The sequence below is a fragment of the Phycodurus eques genome, chromosome 13, assembly GCF_024500275.1.
Source record: "Phycodurus eques isolate BA_2022a chromosome 13, UOR_Pequ_1.1, whole genome shotgun sequence".
In the NCBI taxonomy this organism is placed as follows: Eukaryota; Metazoa; Chordata; class Actinopteri; order Syngnathiformes; family Syngnathidae; genus Phycodurus; species Phycodurus eques.
Genome location: NC_084537.1, coordinates 10,930,140 through 10,953,464, shown reverse-complemented (window position 1 = coordinate 10,953,464; position 23,325 = coordinate 10,930,140). Strand labels below are relative to the sequence as shown.

General features: G+C 38.6%; 1 protein-coding gene across 2 annotated transcripts; it reads left to right on the top strand.

Moving 5' to 3' along the window:
- Positions 1–4,867: 4,867 nt before the first annotated feature.
- On the top strand, positions 4,868–22,178 carry septin2 (septin 2). Of its 2 annotated transcripts, none has more exons than XM_061693732.1 (13): positions 4,868–5,003; positions 6,345–6,386; positions 7,863–7,977; positions 12,145–12,231; positions 12,328–12,451; positions 13,667–13,801; positions 13,912–14,029; positions 14,664–14,765; positions 14,873–15,018; positions 15,437–15,520; positions 18,214–18,274; positions 18,664–18,750; positions 21,414–22,178. In XM_061693732.1, exons 2-12 carry the CDS (start codon positions 6,363–6,365, stop codon positions 18,739–18,741), a joined length of 1,074 nt encoding a protein of 357 aa, XP_061549716.1. In that variant the 5' UTR covers positions 4,868–5,003; positions 6,345–6,362; the 3' UTR covers positions 18,742–18,750; positions 21,414–22,178. The 2 variants fall into 2 exon arrangements, with proteins under 2 accessions (XP_061549716.1, XP_061549714.1); XM_061693730.1 differs by having other exon boundaries at positions 15,437–15,559.
- The last annotated feature ends 1,147 nt before the right edge of the window (positions 22,179–23,325 follow it).

Below are 23,325 nucleotides of genomic sequence, written 5' to 3'. Positions count from 1 at the left end.
GAAGATATGACAGACAGGAATAGTTGGATCTGAATTTATGACCTACACATTTGGATGGGATTTTATCTAAAATGGTTAGTTTGTGTTTACTGTATATTTTTCAGGAGTCAGTATTTATAAGGATGAATTATTATTAAATGTGAGTCACTGCTAATTATCTATGAAGGACCAGATATAGGCCAAAAATAACATTTACTTCGCACACATAAAACGTCTCGTGCACATACGAAAACACTCACACACAAAAAAAAAAACCTCTCACACACAACTAAAACCCTCTCAAATACACCCCCCCACCCACCCACACACACACACACACACACACACCAAAATAACTCTCACATATGCAGTAAAAACCTCTGAGGCACACAAGGGAACTTCTTACTCGCACACTAAAAAAAACCTCACAAACACCAAAAACCCTCTCACTAACAACAAAAAACCTCTAACATGCACACCCAAAAAATCCCACACTCACCCAAAAATGTTTCTCACAAACCAAAACCCTCTCTCACACACATCAAAAAATGTTCACCACACACCAGGGAACGTCTCACACACGTACCACAAAAACTCTCACAACCAAAGTAAACCTCTCACAGTCACCAAAAATCTTGTTACACACACCAAAAAAACCTCACTCACACACAACAAAAAAACACTCAAAAACAACAGAAAACCTCTCATGCTCATACCAAAAACATATCTCACACTCACAGTAAAAAAAACTCACACATACCATGAAAACCTCTCACTTTCACCTAAAAACCTTTGCCTCACATAAGGAAAGCTCTCCCACATACCAAAACAACCTCTCACGCCAACCCAAAAACTCACACTCACCCCAAAAATGCTCACTCACCCCCAAAAACTCTCACTATCACATAAAACTCTAACACACAGCAAAACTCTAAATAATGACACATGCTCCAAGATACCTCTCACTCACACACAAAAACCTCTCAGCCTCAATAAAAACCTCTCCCACACACCAAAAAAGCTCTACCACATTCCAACAAAACTCTCACACCATCCCAAAACACAAACACTCACCCAATAACGCTCACTCACACGAAAATAACTCTCATACACAACAAACAACTCACAAAAAACAAAACACTCACACGAACCAAACGTTTTCTTATTAACCCAAAAAAAATCCTCCTCATTGACACCCAAAAACTTTTACAACACCAAAAGACCTCTCACAAACAAAAGGTTCTTATTCACTAAAATGTCTCACTTAGACAAAAAAGTCGCTCACAGAAAAAAAGATTGCTTTTTCCTCCCTATGTGAAGGGTTTTTGTTTTAGTAAGAAGGTTTTGGTGAACAAGAGAACTTTTTGTTGGGTGTGAATTTTGTGTGACAGAGGTTTTTTAGGTGTGAATGAGAGATGTATTTTGTTATGTGTGCGAACATGTGTGTGTGTGCGTGTGTGTGTGTGAGTGAGTGTGTGTGCGTGCGTGTGTGTGTTTGAGAGAGAGTATTTATTTTTGGCCTATACGGCACCTCATAATTATCATTTATCAGCATCTATACTGCATAAGCCCTTTGCCCCTGTTAAGAGAGTGGCCACCCTTAAAAACATTTTTGAAATGTATTTAAAGTCACATCTGAAGTCATCACATGAAGCTACCATACAAATGACAGACCCAAGAGCAACTAAGAAGCTTATGGAAATAATGTTTCCCCCGCGTGCTCAAGATATGCTTGCTGCAACAGCAAATGGAATAGACTGCTATTTACCAACTTATCTCACGGCTCTTATGGCGGCTAGAAGGAGAAAAACACAGATAGACAGGCAGAAAGGCTTTAGAGAACATTTGCCAGTTGACTGAGCCTCGGAGCTAGAATTAAATATTGGTGCTGTATAAGAACGACTACCACCGGGCGGTCCTCCGAACTGTTCTTCGCTGACGTGTTAAACCATATTTAATCAATTGGATGTGTAAATGTAAAGAGCATTGTGAAAACATCACAGCATCTCCCCATGATGCTTTTTCATATAGAGGTGCCTTGAGATACAAGTGACCAGACCTACGAGTTTTTTGAGAAAGGAGCTGTCGTCCTGCTAATTAATTTTACAGCCTTGCTTTTTTGGACATTTTTTCTAAAAGAGGCTTCATTCAAGCTGTGTATTGCTATTCAAAGAGGACTAAACAAAACAGAGAATTACATGTGTAGTGTATTTAAAACTACCACACTTAACCTTTCAGTCTGTTAGCTTAATGCTATGCTAATTAGCATCTATGGTGCTATAACCCTTAAATCACAGATTGCCCACAAATGGTGCAGCAACACATGTAAAAAGATAATATAACAGTACTCACACTCATATTCTTTATCCTCTGCGAAGAACGACTAATATTAGTGCTGTACTAATAAGCGTTGACATCTCACTGAACAGTATATCCGTCTGTCTGCCGTATACTGCCCCAAGGTAGCCAGAAAGAGCAGCACAATGGCTATTCAATTTCTATTCAGGTCAGTGGGGATAGATGTTTTGAGATATTAGTTTTTTTAGTTACAACAGTGGCCACGGAACGGATTAAACTCGTAACTTAAGACACCAGTGTACTCTTGTTTTTCTACAGCTAGCGCTGTCCTCATTAGGGTCACACGTTAGCTGGAGCCTTTTCCAGCTGACTTTGGGGGAAAGGTAAGGTACACCCTGGACTGGTCACCAGCCTATCGTAGGGCACAATTTAGCAAACATTCACACTCACACCAACGGGCATTTTAGACTAGTCTTCAATGGACTTTAAATGCATACTTTTTGGAATGTGGGAAGAAGCTGGTGTATCTGCACAGCACTAACGCAAGCACGGGAAGAACATGCAAAAGCAACACGAAATGCTGAGCCCAGATTCGAACACACAATTTCAGAACTGTGAGGCAGATGTGCAAAATTGGAAAAAGAAGGTAAGGTTCAGGGCTCGTCCGGGATTGGAACCCGGGAAGCGAGAATCATACCCCTAGACCAACTTGCCACATAGCAACCAGCACTAAACCTTCAAAAAACTTGAAAACCCATACTGACCCAGTAAGGTTATGATTTTTTTTTTTTTTTTTTACTCCAATGAAATACATGGCTTCATTGTTTCTAATGCACAGTATGCCAAATGATAGACGTCGTCCGGGCAGATAACCGGATCTCCTTTGGATAAATAATATTACATACGAGTAGGGCATCGCTGGACATAAAATTGTATTGGCACTAATTTAAAAAATATATAAAACGAATTCCTTTTTTTCTAGACTGTAAAACGACTTAAAATCATATAACCAATGCATTCGGGCTGTATCATAAGTCATAAGTCATCACATCAGCCCAGAGCCGTACATCAACCATCAGCTGTTGTTGATGCATTCGACGCCTCATTGAGCGGGTTGGCCCGTTGTTGTGATACGTCAGCGCGTCCACCATATTGGATTTGTCATATCTGCCTTTAAAGTCAACAATGTGAACTTAATAAAGCGGCAGCCTATAAAGCATAAAAAAATTAATGCTTCTGACTAATTTACACACACGTTTACATATATGCACCAAAACAACGTATTACACGTGTAAAACTTTTAATATTATTATTTAACCTGTGTCTGCAATATCTGTGTATTGTTTTGGTGCCATCTGGTGGTATCTTGGTGCCAAGGAAACACATTGAAGTGAGTTGAGGAGCTTCATTTAGACAACAGTAGTCCTTTGACTTTGATCTTGTGGCTTCCTTAGGAAATTACATACCCTTTTTTGGGATCGTCAATCGTCAATAAAGACATTTTCATACTGCACTTCGTTTTTTTGGTGTTCGACACAACGCAGCGTGCAAGGACGACACGGCCCGAGTGCAAGCTTGCCCATATTTGGAAGTACTTGCGTAGCAGCCAACAAGGAAGTAAAAGGGTGGCTTTTCCTGCTGGTTAGTCTATTGCTGTTAGCACTCCGAAATCACTCCGCCAACCCCTCTCCTACTGAATGCGCCTTCTGACATCACAGTGACCCTGTCTCAAATTGAAAATTTTTCAATTCGAGGGCGCGGCAAACACCCAGCGTGCGTTGAGAAATGCCCTCGAACTTCCATATACACAATGAATAGGTTTGTCGACAGCACGCTGCACGTTGCTAAGTGCAGTGTGAAAAGGCCTTCACACGCAGATTTTTGCTATTCCCTATCCCCTGCGAATAGTGGGAGTTCACTGTATAACAGCACACATCTGTGCCATCACTTCCACTTAAATGTTATGTAACACTTCAGAATAAACATTTATCTAATAATAACATAACAAAAACATTTAAAAAATTAAATACATAGTACTCATCAGAGATGCTGATTATTAAATTGATTAATGTGTGCAGATCGCTACAGATGTGTTCTTGTCGAACATGGCTGTAACAATGATTGCGCTGATCAACTAATCAGAGTACAGAAAAATACTTAATGTCATTGAGAACCAGCTCTGGCCCTGTGAGTATAAATTTGAAATCTGATGGGTTAAACAAATACTGCCATTGCTAATATAGTTTAAATTGCATGGGCCAGCTATACTTCTTCGGGGCCTGGACATATTAGATTAACATGGAAACACATAGAGGCTCAAATCTGATTGGGCAACATTTTTTAAATGAAATTAACTGAAATTAAGAAAATAGACTGGTGGGAGTAAATTCATACAATACAATGGCACCAATACTAGAATTTAGGTTCTAAATGTTAGTCAGTGCTTCTGATAGTGTTTAGAATTGCTAGTGTTTATGAATTAGGCCTCTTCAACGGGCCTTCACTATTCCACATCCAATATGGCGGCGGCGTCCACGTACGTACCCAATGTGTTACCGCCTGGGTCGCGCGGTGCATTCTGGTCAATTAGTGTCTGCTTGTAGAAAGCTGTATGCACCGGAATCTGAAGAATTCGAGACGTCCGCCAAGCCAAACTCTTCTTCACTACCTCCGGTCTTTACTCCTCTTTGTCCTCTCCACACTCCATTTTCCAGCGGGCTCTTAAGGTAATGGTTAATATTCCAGCAGCTCATCACTTTTGAAAAATAAATCAGCGAGGTTGACTCGGCTCGCAGTAGCTAGTTGGCTCAAATTAGCATCGCGAGTTAAACAGGGAGAAGCTAATCGGCTAGTTAGTGAGTAGTTAATACTATCTATCGTGCTAAGAATGTAAACTGATTTGATTTATTGACCTCTTTCCATCGCCTTTTCGGGAGACCATGATTAAAATGTTTAATTTGTTCGTGGACGTCACCATCAGCCCCGTTCCACACCCACTTGAGCGTCAACCGTTATACAGATAGCGTTTATGGTCCACATTTTTGCACGTAAAAACGCTCATTAAACGCAGTTTATATTTTATACCGTTGAATTCACTATACTTCACAATGTATATTCAAAGTCCAGAACAATATTTTTTTGGGTAGTTTAATAACGACGTGGCTGTCTTTCCCGTTTGAGTATCAATCAAGACAGTCTATCGGTTTATTGTCGGTCACCATGTACTGAAAACATTAAATAAGAGCAGAAATGCGATTTGTCAGTTTCTAGCTTTGTTGCTAATAATCCATCTGCAGTCACCGTGGCAGGTGAGAAAGAAAATCAAGAAAAGAGTGAAAGTTACGTTAGAAAATAATCAATTTTATACACAAAAATTACATTGTTCACTATACAAGAACAAAGTGAATTACTCAGGATGCGCAAATATACCCTCATAAATTGCATTACTCACTCACATAGGGCAACAGCCACACATATATAGTCATGGATTACATTATTCACCCCAGTACATATGAGGATAAAGTGAATTAATCACATAGTATACACAAAAATACCCACATCCACATGAATTGCATTATTAACTCTCCCCTGTTCTGCACGTGAAGGCAATTATCAAACACTCCTCCCAATTCATACAGTGCAATCCAGTTTACTACTGCCAAAGCGGGAGACTTCACACGCATTGGAAGCCTGAACCATCATTTTTGCAGTAATACTGTTCTGAAGTGACTTGTCTTTTTTTGTTTGACTATTCAGCCTTAAAATAGAAATGTGTCGAAAGTCAATATGAAACACTTTGACTGTAAGTAATAATAAAAGTCAAAGAAGCATATCACAAGCCGTAATGCAGCTCACAGGAAAAGTAGATCATGTTTTTTTTACGTGTGGTGACATTTGAGCTCTCACAAAGCAAACCAGACTTGCTGTCTCTCACACTTCCAAGGCTTGTAAGCATTCAGGCATGAGAATGCATTACTACCATTACCATTACAAACAGTTTTTGTGAAGACAATGAGTTTCTTTTGTCGTTTATCTTTTTCGATGAAATGTGATGCCTGTCCTTCCAGGTGCAGTGAGGAGTAATCATGTCTCAAGGTGACAGAATGAAGGCAAGTCTTTGAGAGTAGCAGTCACATTGTGTGCTTCATCTTTATGGTTTTGTGATTGCTCATAATGCAGAAGTGGGAGGGTCCATAAGTAACTCAAGTCGTAACCTTCAAGTTTCAAGAAAGCCCCAAGTTACTGTGTCAACAAATCAAGCAAGTCAAGTTTTTACTTGGATTGAGCAAGTCATACAATTTTGCTTGGTCACAGCATATATTTGCACATTAGCCACTTTGCGCTCAGATCTGTACTTATGTACTTAGCAGTACTAACATACTGTTCTTTGTAATGGTCCGAAACAAGTCTCTGTATTGTCCATTACTTTCTTCTCAGTTAAACGCATAACTGGCGTGAGGCTTGCTTCATGTTTGACCAGTTACCGCTTACTGTACAGTGAGTATAAAAATTCTACACACCGATGTTCAAAGGCCAGGTATTTGTAATATAAAAGAAACGGACAAATTTCTCAAAATTTTGTTGAAAAACCAGACAAAAACACTTGAAATATCCCAACCAGCATGCAGGAAAATGTTTAAAAGTCTGACAAAAGCGAGCTTGAAATTCTTGAAATTCTCTCCATTTTTCTGAAATGTTTGTTTGGCGCACGCAAAAAAAAAAACCACATCACCACTCATTGCCAAAAGAACACCATACTTACAGGGAAGCCTGGGGGTGGCAGCATCATGCTTTTGAGACTGTTTTTCTTAAGATGGAACTGGGACCTTAGAATTATGAACAATTCCAAAAAGCAGACAGTGTAAGCACAAAACCTTTAGACTTCTAGAAAGAAAGATAAATGTCAGGAAAAGCCTAGTAGAACATCTGAAATTTATTTGAGGTTAATCAAAGGCACTTTACATGGTGGAAGATGTTTGCTGACTGCCATTTAACAAGTTTCAATGTGATTGGTTTATTCTGAACACAGCGACAGCTTCAGTTATAAAATGGTGTGCACATTTGTGCATTATCTGTTTATTTGTACTTTTCCCCTGAAAAGGATTACTTTTTTAATTGATTTGTACGGGTTATATATTACATTAATGGTGGAAAAATGTTCTGAAATGATTAATTTTCTTTCTTTTTTTTTAATTTTTTTTTATATATCACAAAAACCTGGCATTTGAACAGGGGTGTTAGACCTATCCACTGTAGCTTACCTGTCTTTTTGGGTCTTATAATGGCAGATAAATGTTAAACGGAGTAGTTGTTGTTGAATCTTAAATTGTTTTAGACAAGTCAGCCCCAAGTCCTTAATCGGCGACTAAAATCTTTTAAAATTTGTGACAACTTTTGGATTTGGAGAAGAAACCTGCCATCTTGTTCCTGCAAAACGAGTGATTTTACAGTTCTTGCCTCAGTTTCAATAAAGAGCAATAAACACTGGAAAGGGGGGGGGGGTAACAATTGTGTCTGATTTTATAGACAAAAAAAGCTACATATTTAGCTACTATGTTTATCTGTTATTTTTTTTGTTTTTACAGCAGGGCCAGTTCACTAACCCGGAGACCCCAGGCTATGTTGGTTTCGCCAACCTGCCCAATCAGGTCCATCGCAAGTCCGTTAAAAAGGGCTTTGAGTTCACCCTTATGGTTGTCGGTAAGTTTATGATCCTGTTTTCATAACATTCAGATAATGTTTGTGGTGGTATGCTCTTTCATTAATCTTTCATAGGCTTATATTAAAAAAAACAGCCCTACACAGCAAACACTGCTGTGTTGAGCTTGTCTTAATGCGTAAGTGTAGTGTGTGTATTGCAAGTAGCTCATCAGTCTAGTTGTTCAGCTGGAGTCTGCAACCGTGTAAACTCCTGATGTGAGTGCTGTGACTCACTCCCTGAGCCCCACTTTGGAAAGGGGGAGGGTGGAAGATCTCTGAAACACTGCTCATCCTTTTCGCTTTAAAATAAACCCAGTGTGAAATGTGGCCTGTGTGCCTGCAGGGATTGTTTCAAACAGTGAAATAGACTCACTCTGTCCTTTCCTGACCTTACTAAATGGTGATTTCACCTTCTGCCTGATCTTCTGCTGGCATTGTTACAAGTTATTTTAAATTATGTTTTCTTGTATAGACTAGACTCCCTTGTAGATGCAAAGAAACATGTTATTGCTCTGTTGGAAACCACAATCACAAGATTCACACATCAAGTAGTTGCTTGAGACCCTGTCGAGATCAGACTTTCTCTGATAGTCACGTTTGGTCTCTTGATTGATTTTCACCACACAGAATAAAGTGACCTAGCTACTTGGTGCTAGTTTTCATTTCATGTAGTCTTCCTCAGAGTTCTCAGATTCTGGGTTCTAATCGCGACTCCAACTCTCTCTAGGTGAAGTTAACATGTTTTGCCTGTGCTTGCGTGGGTTTTCTTCCCGTACTTCGGCTTCCTGCCACATTCCCAAAACATGCATTTCAGGCTCATTAAAGACGTTAACTCAGGGGTGGGCAAACTACGACCCGCGGGCCACATCAGGCCCGTTGATCATTTCAATCCGGCCCGCCAAAGATTGGTTACAGAATCACCCAAATCATATCAAAATCAGGACTACATTCATTTGAACTTTTCCTGTAATGCCGAGTGGTTCGCAGGTAGCGCGATAGTTACAGTGATACACTGACTTGTCTTTGGCTTTTCTGTTTTTAATCTACTACTGCTCTGAACCTTTCGTCAACCATGAGTGGGCCAAAGAAAATAAAAGTTGGAAGTGAGTGCTGAGTGTTTAATATAGAATGGACTGCTAAATACTTTTTCCACTGAGGTCCGGTCAAAGGCTGTATGTCTAGTTTGTTAAGAAACCACTGCGGTTTTAGAGGAACATAACAGCTGTCACTTTTCTACCAAACATACTGATTATGCTAACAGCCATTCAACGCAGGAACTGATGGCTACGGCTCAGCGGTTAAACTCAAGCTTGCAGGCTCAGCAAAACACCTTTATCTGACAAACTGCCATCCAAGATTCAGTCACACAAGACCCTGAAACAGACCCTGAAACAATGGGAGCTGCAGATGGAACTGATTGTTCTCCAATGCGTTACTGTCTTAAAAGAGAAGTTCAACTCTCAAACTGGATGAGTTTTATGCTTCATTAAGCACAGACAAATTTCCCAAAATTCGGAAGATTGCACAGAGGATTCTGGTGGTGTTTAGCTCTACATACAGTGGGTATGGGAAAGTCTTCAGATGCCCTTAAAATTTTCACTCTTTGCTGTATTGCAGCCATTTGCTCAAATCATTTAAGTTCATTTCCCCCTCATTAATGTACACACAGTACCCCATATTGACAGAAAAAAACGGAATTGTTGAGATTTTTGAAGATTTATTTTAAAAAAAAAAACCTGAAATATCACATCCATAAGTATTCAGACCCTTTGCTGTGACACATATATTTAACTAGGGTGCTGTCCATTTCTTTTGATCATCCTTGAGATGGTTCTACATCTTCATTGGAGTCCAGCTGTGTTTGATGATACTGATTGGACTTGATTAGGAAAGCCACACCCCTGTTTATAAGACCTGACAGCTCACAGTGCATGTCAGAGCAAATGAGAATCATGAGGTCAAAGAAACTGCCTGAAGAGCTCAGAGACAGAATTGTGGCAAGGCACAGATCTGTCCAAGGTTTCAAAAAAAAATTCTGCTGCACTTAAGGTTCCTAAGAGCACAGTGGCCTCCATAATCCTGAAATGAAAGATGTTTGGGACAACCAGAACCCTTCCTAGAGATGGTCGTCCGGCCAAACTGAGCAATGGGGGAGAAGAGCCTTGGTGAGAGAGGTAAAGAAGAACCCAAAGATCACTGTGGCTGAGCACCAGAGACGAAGTCAGGAGATGGGAAAATGTTCTAGAAAGTCAACCATCACTGCAGCCCTCCACCAGTCGGGGCTTTATGGTAGAGTAGCTCGATGGAAGCCTCTCCTCAGTGCAAGACACATGAAAGCCCGCATGGAGTTTGGTAGAAAAAAAAAACACCTGAAGGACTCCAAGATGGTGAGAAATAAGATTCTCTGGTCTGATTTTTGGCCTTAATTCTAAGTGGTATATGTGGAAAAAAACAGGCACTGCTCATCACCTGTCCAATACAGTCCCAACAGTGAAGCATGGTGGTGGCAGCATCATGCTGTGGGGGTGTTTTTCAGCTGCAGGGACAGGACGACTGGTTGCAATCGAAGGAAAGATGAATGTGGCCAAGTACAGGGATATCCTCGACGAAAACCTTCTCCAGGGTGCTCAGGACCTCAGACTGGGCCGAAGGTTCACCTTCCAACAAGACAATGACCCTAAGCACACAGCTAAAATAACAGAGAAGTGGCTTCAGAACAGCTCCGTGACTGTTCTTGAATGGTCCAGACAGAGACCTGACTTAAACCTAATTGAGCATTTTCGGTGCGTCACATGACAATACAGGTATTTTTGCTCTAAATTGGCTCTCAGTATGGCTCCAAAGAAAGTGAAAACTGCTAGCGATATTATCAAAAGATCACAAACACAAAGACCAATCATGTTTTTTTTTTTTTTTTTTTTTTTTCCTCCAAACAGTAATATCTTCAAGTCAAATCTGTATCGTGCTTTTCTCAACACTGAAAGACGAAAGAGTAACGTAACTATAACTCGGTTGCATCCAGATTAATTGCATTTCCATTCATTTTAATGGGAAACTACCTTGTTTCACAAACGTTTCGCTTTTCAAATAGTCGTGGAACAGATTTAATTTGTACACCAAGGTTCCACTGTAAGTAAATAAGGCTTCTTTACCATTGAGGCATAAGTTTTGAATAATTTCATTGTAAGGCATGCCAACAAGTTCTTGGTTAGTAACACCTCCGATTTAGGAGTCCTATCAAGACAATCAGAATGTGTTTTAAAAGTAGAATCCTACAAAAATCAACCCAGTTAGAACAGTTAAACATCACTTAACAGAACCAACGCTGAAAGTCTGGTGGGTGCAGTGTTCAACACTTATGCAACCAGATGAATATATATTTTTCTTTTACAATTTAATTGCAAAGGTTGTACGTCATATTTAAAGGTTGAAAATGTTTTGAGATTATATACTGTATCATCAGAGGAAAAAAAAAATTGGTGCGGGGTGTGTTCACACATCACTATTCATTTAACTTTGCTAATTGATTGTGAGAGCTCTCACACTGCTACTTTCTCACAATAAGGTGTGTTGGGTCAAATTTCAACACTTACCTAGGTTACCAAATATGGTTCCTTGTGTAATATAGTGGTTTACCTAATAAGATTTGTGCAGTGTCTTTGCAAACTGATCCAGAAAGCCCTCTGGGGCTGATCTGGACATCCTTCTGGATGCAGGGAGTTAAGAAAATCCAAAACTGGTTGGCGTACATAAAGTGCGAAACCACTACAAATTGATTGTAAAGCCTTTCATTCAACATCAGCAGATGCACATGTCCCTTAGGTATTTAGCGTTCATAATTTATGAATCAGTCAAAACAGTCATGCTGTAGTGCTGACAGATTACGAATCAAAACATGTTCACTCGTTCCTCAGGTACCAGGATTAACCACTTGATAACTCTGGGAAAGATTAACAGTGAAGTCAGAGCTTGTGTTGTGTCTGTTTCCTGGTTAGAGGCCCAGAGTGTTTTTCAGGAAGGTGTCATCTCCCCCTGCAATGCCAAGAACCAAAATATATATTCTTCGTTACAGTCTGCATAAGATTATTCACCAGTCCCAACTAGCACTCAGTTGTGTATATTGTTTTTGTTTGTCTGTCTTTTGTTTTTGTCCTTTTGTGGCAAAAGGTGAATCTGGGCTTGGAAAATCCACCCTGATCAATAGCCTGTTCCTGACTGACCTCTACCCTGAGAGAATCATCCCAGGAGCAGCAGGTAGAACACCAGCACAAACACGCACAGGCCTCCAGGCCGTGGCGTTTGTCATGTTGCTGAGCTTCATGCATTCACGGTCCTTTCATTCCCAAACAGAGAAAATCGAGAGGACAGTTCAGATCGAGGCATCGACTGTGGAAATCGAGGAACGGGGCGTCAAGTTGCGTCTCACTGTGGTTGACACCCCGGGCTATGGAGATGCCATCAACAGCCAGGACTGGTATGAAATGGGGGTTGAACGACTTCATAGTTTTTGCAGTCAAGTCAATTTTAATCAAAGACACGATTGATATTTTTTTTCAGTTGCCTCGAAACACAAACTCGCTCGCTCACTCACTTCCCCCGTTGTCCTTGGTTGCACTGTCATCGAAGATTTCCAAGATCTTCCACTTCTATGCCTTTCTGTGACTCTTCCAGTCTTTCTGTTGCAACCAGGTCACTGAGTTTAGTGTCACAGAATGTCATCATCAGGTTGCAACACAGAGAGTCACAGAAAGGCATAGAAATGGACATCCTTGGATATTTTTATGGATCAAACACCTGTTGTGAATTTTGCCATTCAGCTCCTTGTTAGAGAACAGGAAGTTGTGCAGAAAAATACTGAAATGATTAACTGAAAAACTTGAATAATTCTGTTACAAAGAAAGTCAAAGCACAATCTCTGCCTCAAACCTTTTGTAGTGACCTGAAGTAGACAGCAATAATACCTGCCCCTCACATGTGTAGTTATTTATTGATCCATCCATTTTCCATACCGCTTATCCTCACTAGGGTCGCAGGCGTGCTGGCGCCTATCCTGGCTGACTCTGTCCGAGAAGCGGGGTACACTCTGAACTGGTCGTCAGCCAATCGCAGGGCACATACAAACAAACAACCATTCACTCTCACATTCACACCCGCAGGCAATTTAGAGTCTTCAATTAATCTACCATGCATGTTTTTGGGATGTGGGAGGAAACCGGAGTACTCGAAGAAAACCCACACATGCACGGAGAGAACATGTACACTCTACACAAGCAAGGCTGGACTTGATCCGGCTCCTCAGAACTGTGAGGCAGATGTGCTAACCAGTTGAGCACCATGCTGCCCATTGTAATTTAATAATGCAAAATCAATTTATATCTGATTAATCTATGGGTAATCGATTCTAAACTTTTCGATAACTGCACCCCTACAACAAATACTCTTTCAAGGAACGCTAAACACAGCTGAAAGGGATATTATCTAAGGTCATCACACCTGAACGCTCTCAAATATGATTTGTGTAAAGCTACCAGTTGGAGGTGCATTAAAAAGTTTAGAGATGATGAAATTGAGTCACCTGTAAAGGTTATAGTGAATTTTAGGTTTATCCTGTACTTGTGGAAGCACAGGCACCTACAACTGGGGGCAGAAAATTCATTTAAATGTGATGTATAACTTTTTCTCCGACCAGTTTCAGCACCATTATCAGCTACATAGACGACCAGTTTGAGCGTTACCTCCACGACGAGAGCGGCCTAAATCGCCGCCACATTGTCGACAACAGAGTTCACTGCTGCTTCTATTTCATCTCTCCGCTTGGCCACGGGTAAGTGCCTCCTGCTCACTGGAACGCCAAAGATAAATTTGCACATTCATTGCTAACTGTACTGCAGTATTTTCACTAATGTGCCGCCTGCTTGTTTCTTGTTTTCCCAGCTTGAAACCCCTGGATGTTCAGTTCATGAAGGCCATCCACAATAAGGTCAATGTGGTTCCTGTCATCGCCAAGGCAGACACGCTCACCCTCAGAGAGCGAGAAAGGCTTAAGCGCAGGGTGCGCAAGATATGTTATGCTTGCCAGTTCCTACTATCGTGTGCAAAGTCTTGAGGCATCTCAGTGAATGAGTGTACAGTGATCCCCTGTTCATGTCCACAGTTACATTCCAGACCCAACCGCTATAGATGAAAATCTGCGATCTAGAGAGTGACCATTTAAAAAATATTTTCGACCCAACCGCTATAGATGAAAATCTGCGATCTAGAGAGAGTGACTATTTAAAAAATATTTTCAATAGTTTAATCCTCAAAATACCACATGCTTGAAACATAAAGTACACTTTTATACACATTCTAAATGTATTTTAACACACAATAAAGAAGTGTGTATAGAATCCTTAATTCCTAAATCAACAGTCTGTCTGTACTTGCACAAAATGTAATTTATGGAGAGAAGGTGATGGCATGTTCACTATTCCTATAGCACAGTTTAAACCCCATAATTTTCCAAAATGTTAGTTTTTAAGGGATTTTGTATGAGGAATGGAATTCAAAACACAAACACCTGAAACTACATTTAGGGGGAAAAATCCCAAGTTTGTAGGGCCTAGGGACCAGAAACTGCTCCTGTCTTTATTTTTTGTGTTGTAACTGAACAATTAATTCTAGCCCTTGTGCGTTACTTTGCTCAGATTCTTGATGAAATTGATGAACATGGTATCAAGATTTACCACCTCCCTGACGCTGAGTCAGATGAGGATGAAGACTTTAAAGAGCAGACTAGGATCCTCAAGGTAAACTCAGTTTCATCTTTGATCCCTGTTTTCACGTTTCAACAACTTAAGCATTAAATGTGCTCTTTGGCCACCAACTATGCTTAGAAGTTGCTGATCTTCCCCAGGCTAGCATCCCTTTCGCGGTGGTAGGCTCCAACCAGCAGATCGAGGCCAAGGGGAAGAAGGTGCGGGGCCGCCTGTATCCCTGGGGAGTGGTGGAGGTGGAGAACCCCGAGCACAATGACTTCCTCAAGCTGCGCACCATGCTGATGTAAGAAGAGTTACTACTTATAATCTATAAAACATACCTGATTGCAATAAGAAAACAGACACATAGTGACCCACCTGAAGTTTTTCTGTTTGCTCATAAAATCGGTGTATCTTCGTTCCTCTATCGATGCTAGCGATGTGTAGTTACAGGATGAAAAATTAAATGCTCCTCCACTAGATGGCAGATTGTAGAATTGACCTGGAATCCCCCTATTGCCATTCATGCAAAAGAATAGCTTTGTGTTCAACTAAACAGTCCCACATTTATTTATTAAAAATATACACTTATAAAATATTTTACTGTTGCGAATCCATATGTTCCACTTTTTAAATGGAACTTTTAGAAAAAAAAATCTGTTTACCGCGATATTCTAATTTAAAATGCACCTGTATCTCACCATTTTTCCACAACACCACAGAACCCACATGCAGGATCTGCAGGAGGTGACCCAGGACCTGCACTATGAGAACTTCCGCTCGGATCGCCTGAAGCGCAGCGGCAGGTTGTCCTCCCATGGTTACGTTCTGCCTCTGTCCCCTGCGTACGTACTACCTGTCTGTCCGCTTGCTTCTCTGCACCTCCTCCCCCCGCCTCAAACAACACCATCACATTTACATTAAGACAGTAGGAAAAACACTATGACATTTTAAGTCGTTTAGCTCAACACACACCTTTGAATCAAATATACAAGAACCGGTATATATTGTACCAGGTCTATATTTATATATCAAAGCAGATGACATAATTTCTAGATTTAGTTTGTATTTATTCAGAAATAACCATTATAATTCCTGAAGTAGTGTCAGTTGTACTGTAGTTCTAACTCATCATTTTGCATGTAAACGACGCTGGCAACGAGCAAGTCCAACAGGTGTTTAGTGTTTTCGTGGGCCAACAACATCAGGGATGGGCAAAGTAGGGCCCGCGACACACATGTACGACTACCGATTATTCACATTAGTCCTGTAATGTAATTTAACGTTTTTGAGCCACTGGTGAAATTGCAATGCCTACAATGTTGTATTTTATTAAATAGTTTATTATTAAATACATTTTATATTTTTATTTAAATCAGTATGGATTATTTTATTTTTTTGAATAAACCATTCATAAAATACAATATATTTGTCATGTTCTTAGTTCAATATAATTATACATATAAATTATTAAATATAATTGAAATTGGCTTATTTTGGTTATTTTATTAAACTAACATTTTCCATAAAATACAAAATATTAGTAAAATGTTTATTTTACAAATAGATGGCTACTTTGTGATTACATTTATTTTTTAATAAACTACTTTACATAAGATAAAATATTTGAAAACTAAAGAATTTTACATTTTATTTTTATCAAATTTTATATAAAATGAAACTATTAGTAAAATAAATTTGATACCATTTAATAATTTTATTTCTAAACCAAATATTACTCAAACAGTTTTACATTTTTATTATTTTAAATAATTGGCTAGTTTATGAATGTAGATGTAAATGCCATGAAATAAAAGCTGGAATTCTGAACTTTTGTCTCATATTCATCTTTTGATCTGAAACTCAAATGTCTTCAGAACACAACAAAAAAAAAAGGAATTGACCTTGCCATTCCAGTACTTTTGGAGGGGACTGTATGTTCTAAATAGTAATGCAACAAAAAATGTGCATGGATTATTTTAAAGTAAACCATTTACAAAAATAAACGTTTTGTGAAATAGTTAGCTAATTAATTATAGGTCAACTGATTATAAGTAACAAAATAAAAAACGGACACATTATTTTATTTAAAAAAAAATAATAATAATTTTTGATCCGTTTTTAAAAATCCCAAATTTGCCTGTCCATGAAAAACTAGCAGCTAACCATGGATTAGCTGCTAGTTTTTCAATAGCATGTATAGCTAATAGCGGACTTGAACAGAGTTGCCACGTTCTCATTATTAACAAATCATCACCCTCAAAATAGCTCCAAATAAGTTTTTTTCAGTTATTCCCTATAAAGCCAATGCAGGAAAAGGGACTGGTTTTACTGGTCTTCACATTACCCGGCCATCTGCGCTATGATGGGGTTCTGGTCTTGAGTTTTCCAATTCCCAGTGGACAGTTGGAGGTACTGTTTTTTGTTTTTTTTGTGGGGGGCGGGGTTAGTCTATTGTCAAGTGGGGGAGGTATTGCAGTTCCCCTGTGACTTTCACCTTCTGCTGCTTCCTTTCCTCCAAGCTCACTGCTCTCATCTTTTGTAGATGCCCCCTTTCCTCTAGCAGACCACTCGACTAATCCACTGACCCACTTATTCCACTTTTTTCAATGTGGCTTTTGTCATGTTTGCCTAATAATGAGCTGCACTCCTGCCATATAAACCTCACACAGAATCAACTCTTACACTGGTGCACATCGCTTACAATGCAACTTCACATTTGGATTAGTTTTTTTATTGTTGGTTTATCCACGTGCTCTACTCACAATAAATTAGGGATATATCGCTTTCGGGTGACAGTGAGGCTTCAAACAGGATATTCTGAAAGGGAAATTGCCACTGAGCCCACACTGGATATAAAAAGTCTGCACACCCCTGATTAAAAGTAATGATGAATCATGAAAAAAAGGATGAATTAACCATTTTGATGGAAGAAAAAAAATAACCTGTACAACTCAATTTAATTGCATTGTAACAGTTAAGTTGGCCACTCAATTGTGTTCAGAATTAACACAATTATATTATTATAATGTTCATGTTAAATGGGTGTCAACACGCAGCTGCCACCAGTTTAAGTGCCTCTGGTTAACCGCAAATCAATTTGAGCTGTTCTAGTAGGCTTTTCCTGACATTTTTTTTTTTGCCCTCTATCAACCTGGCATGTGAACAGGGGTGTGTAGACTTTTTATATCCGTTGTAAACTGTCATCAGTAGATTGTGATTTATTTTTTCTCCCCCTCCCTGTTCAGTTCCTTGTTAGAGAACAGAAAGTTGTGCAAAAAGTACTGAAACATTCAACAGCTGGGCACGTGCATTGAAAAGTTTAGAGAAGGGCCAATTAGGTTCACCTGTAAAGGTTATGGTGCATTTTAGATTTGTCCTGAAATTTCACCCAAAAGCCCAATATCACGATCTTTTTCTGAGTAGTTATAAAATAATTGACAATGTGGGCTTGAAAGTAGCATTATATAGTAACTGTGTCCCTGTGCGGCTGCTACAGAAATGGTCCGGAACCGGAGGAAATGGACAAGGATATGATTCTGCAGGAGAAGGAGGCTGAGGTGGGTAGTGCCACACATGGCACTGTATCGAGTGAACAGTGGTTTTCAAACTGGCAGACCCTTGGTGTGTGCCAAATAATTAGCAATAAATTGGTGTATGATTTTTTTCAAAAAAAAAAAAAAAAAGTGTTTTTATTTTATTTTTAAGTAGATACAGTAATAGCCCTTACGTGTTTTTCAAGATGTGAGCCATCTTTCGATTGATTTTTGTCTTGAGTTGCGAGCAAAAACAAATTTATCGCCAGCTATGGTGCCGGCAAACTTAACAATAAGCAGTGGCTTGCTTGCTGTTGTTTACAGTAGTGCCACTCTTGCGGAATTTTAATGTAAAACTAAAAAACAAGAAGAATTACAGATTGTGTTTAATTGTGGATGCTGTTGTCTTCCAGCTGAGACGAATGCAGGAAATGATCGCCAAGATGCAGGCCCAGATGCAGAAGCAGGGGGATGGAGAGGGTGACGTTTGAAAAGATGGAGTGAGTGAGAATGATCCCCTTAGAACTGTGTTGACACAATATACAGTGGGGCAAAAAAGTATCTCGTCAGCCAGCAATTGTGCAAGTTCTCCCACTTAAAAAGATGAGAGAGGCCTGCAATTTTCATCATAGGTATACCTCACCTATGAGGGACAAAATGAGAGAGAGAAAATCCAGAAAATCTATTTTTTTTTAAAGAATTTATTAGAAAATTATGGTGGAAAATAAGTATTTGGTCACTTACAAACAAGCATGATTTCTGGCTCTCACAGACCTGTAACTTCTTGAAGAGTGTCCTTTGTCCTCCACTCGTTACCTGAATTAATGGCACCTGTTTGAACTCTTTTATCAGTATAAAAGACACCTGTCCAGGTTGTGGCACAATTGGTGGCTGACTAAATACCTTTTTTGCCCCACTGTAGATATAACGAGTATTTTGTGTGCATGTTATACCTATTTTGTGGCCACAATTTAGTATTTTGTGGGCAAAAATGAGTATTCTGTGCGCCTGCTATACATACAGTGGGTACAGACAGTATTCAGACCCTCTTAAATTTTTCACTCTGTGTTATATTGCGGCCATTTGCTAAAATAGTTTTTTTTTTCCTCATTAATGTACACACAGCACCCGATATTGACGTAAAAAAAACGGAATTGTTGAAAATTTTGCAGATTTATTAAAGAAAAACTGCAATATCACACAGCCATAATTATTCCGACCCTTTGCTATGACACTCATATATTTAACTCGGGTGCTGTCCATTTCGTCTGATCATACTTGAGATGGTTCTATACCTTCATTGGAGTCTAGCTGTGTTTGATTAGACTGATTGGACTTGATTAGGAAAGCCACACACCTGTCTATATAAGACCTTACAGCTCACAGTGCATGTCAGAGCAAATGAGAATCATCAGGACAAAGGAATTGCCTGAAGAGCTCAGACAGAATTGTGGCAAGGCACGGATTAGGCCAAGGTTACAAAAAAAAGATTCTGCTGCACTTAAGGTTCCTAAGCACAGTGGCCTCCATAATCCTTAAATGGAAGACGTTTGGGAAGACCAGAAGCCTTCCTAGAGCTGGTCGTCCGGCCATATTGAGCAATCGAGGGAGAAGAGCCTTGGTGAGAGAGGTGCAGTCGGGAGATGGACGAATGTTCAAGAAAGTCAACCATCACTGCAGCCCTCCACCAGTCGGGGCTCTATGGCAGAGTGGCCTGAGGGAAGCCTCTCCTCAGTGCAAGACACATGGAAGCCCGCATGGAGTTTGTTAGAAAAAAAAAAACACCTGAAGGACTCCAAGATGGTGAGAAGTCAGATTCTCTGGTCTGATGAGACCAAGATCGAAATTGTTGGCCTTAATTCTAAGTGGGTTGTGTGGACAAAACCAGGCACTGCTCATCACCTGTCCAATACGGTCCCAACAGTGAAGCATGGTGGTGGCAGCATCATACTGTGGAGGTGTTTTTCAGCTGCAGGGACGACTGGTTGCAATCGGAGGAAAGATAAATGCGGCCGAGTACAAGGATATCCTGGACAAAAACCTTCTTCAGAGTGCTCAGGACCTCAGACTGGGCCGAAGGTTCACCTTCCAAAAAGACAATGACCCTAAGCACACAGCTAAAATACTGAAGGAATGGCTTCAGAACAACTTCGTGACTGTTTTTGAATGGCCCAGTCAGAGCCCTGACTTAAACCCAATTGAGCATCTCTGGAAAGACCTGAAAATGGCTGCCCACAAACGTTCACCATCCAACCTGACAGAACCGTAGAGGATCTGCAAGAAGGAATGCTACAGGATCCGCAAATCCAGGTGTGGAAAAACTTGCATCATCCCCAAAATTAGTCATGGCTGTATTGGTTCAAAAGGGTGCTTCTACTAAATACTGAGCAAAGGGTCTGTATACTTATGGCTGTGTGATATTTCAGTTTTTTTTTTGTTTTTTTTTTATAAATCTGCAAAAGTTTTAACAATTCAGTTTTTATATATATATATATATATATATATATATATATATATATATATATATATATATATATATAAAAAAAATATATATATATATATATATATATAAAAAGAGGGGGGAAAAAATATATATATACATACACACACATATATATATATATATATATATATATATATATATATATATATATATATATATATATATATATATATATACATATATATATACATATATATATATATATATATATATATATATATATATATATATACATATATATATATATATATATATATATATATACATATATATATATATATATATACATATATATATATATATATATATACATATATATATATATATATATATATATATATACATATATATATATATATATATATATATATACATATATATACATATATATATATATATATATATATATATATATATACATATATATATATATATATATATATATATATATATACATATATATATATATATATATATATATATACATATATATATATATATATATATATATATATATATATATATATATATATATATATATATATATATATATATATATATATGTATATATATATATACACACACACAAACAGTGTTATAATTAATTATAAATATATATGCTCTGTTTTATTTCTTATGCTTTTTTTTTTTGTTTGCCAGCTACTACAATGAAGTGACCCATGGATTCAAAGTGGCATATAAAGTTTATTTTTTAATACAAAATCATCTGTTACCTTTTCATTTTTTTACATTGACAAATTTGACACTAAAGCTGACTCAGTTCTTCTGGTATATTTGGTCCTAAACAATGTTTTAAAGCACATGCTATTGCTAATATTTTCCTTTTGAAAGCGCCTCACTGAGAGTCAGAAACAACTAGTCATAGTCTGAATACTTTTTATGGGAGGGTGAAAAATACCCACCCTGCCCAAGTAAAGAAAGTGTGCCATGAACTGTTGTTATGAACATTATATATGATATTACCCTCATGCATGCTATATGACATGCATCTGAAATCGTTTCAAATGAAATGTTTTCCGGTTGTCAGGTCAGCATGAAAGAGTGGCTGTCATAGTTTTGAGTTGGACAAACTGTTACCTGTAATACTGTTGGCTTTACAAACGAAGGATATTATTCATTACATTTCTTTGACAAGTGAAGGCTTCTTCATTTTCTAATGTACTGTTAGGTGACGTCATGCCCCAGTGAGAGCCAAATGTTTTCTTGTCTAATTCAAGGCAAGAACATTTGAAACAAATTTTACTTGTCAAAGGTGGCCCATTAAGGTCCATCCATGCCAATTATTCCCTCACCAGATAAACTGTGAGCTCCTGACATTCCTCTTTCAGCTGTTTTTATCCCGATATTAAAGCACCAAATATTCTTCTTATTGTATAATGTTGTAATAAAAGTTTTATTCTACAACTGTAGGCTGGTCTATTTTTTAATGTATCTTTTTCTCCTATCCTGTGTATGATGTGAACTCCTCAATACTAGAATTGTGTGATCAGATTATAAATTTAGAAAAGTAAACATTTACTCAACCTAATCTACTCCTACTAATACTGCAATTCAATCTACTGTAATATATTCTTTGGAAGTGGTTCGGTTTCATAAACCGTGGCTTTGGGGTCCACACAATAATGTGCCATAATTATGTATCATTTAAAAAATGCATACCTTTTGTATCCTTATCTTTGAGCCAATTAAAAGCACTAATGTGAAAAGATTGTGACGCATCACGTGGTATGTACAGCGGCTGCAATAACTATTTACCACGTCACCATAGATCTCACTAAATCTATCTCCAAAGGTGCTATTGACAGCAGGATAATGATCCAGAACATGCTGCCAAGGAAACTCAACTGGTTTCAAAGAAAAAAAATAAAGCTGCTAGAATGGCCCAGCCAATCACCTGACTTGAATCCAATCGAAAATAACTGAAATTCAAGGTCCATAAAAGAAGCCCACGGAACCTTCGAGATTTGAAGACTGCTTGTGTAGAGGAATGGGCCAAAATCACATTAGAGCAATGAATGCGACTAGTTTCTCCATATAGGAGGCATCTTGAACTTGTCATTGCAAACAAAGGCTTCTGTACAATTTAGAAGTCAAATGCCCATGTTAACTGGGAAGGCTGGCAGCGAATGAGTTAGGTGATCGAAAATTGAATCTTGCATTCCTAACATTGGCTCTGCTGCTCAGTGTGATGTGAAAAAAATGTGAACGTGTTTAAGGAAGTGCATCTTTTGTATATGTTGTCAATTATGTACTAGGAAGAAGTGATGTTGTAACATTATGCACAGCCACAGTTTATTAACAATTTAGCAATGCCGTTAGCTATATTGCTAACGTTAGCTACCATACTGAGTCATCCGTACTGTACAGTATATGGCCACTGGTTACATTTCTTTATCATCTTATGATTACATTACTAAATAAAATTCAACACTTACAACCAGCACGGCTCAAAGACGGAATTAGCATAAAAGGGAAGCACAAATCCTAAATAACTGAAAGAGCTTGATTATATACACACAAATTTAAAGTTAGACAATTTTTCTGTTGACAA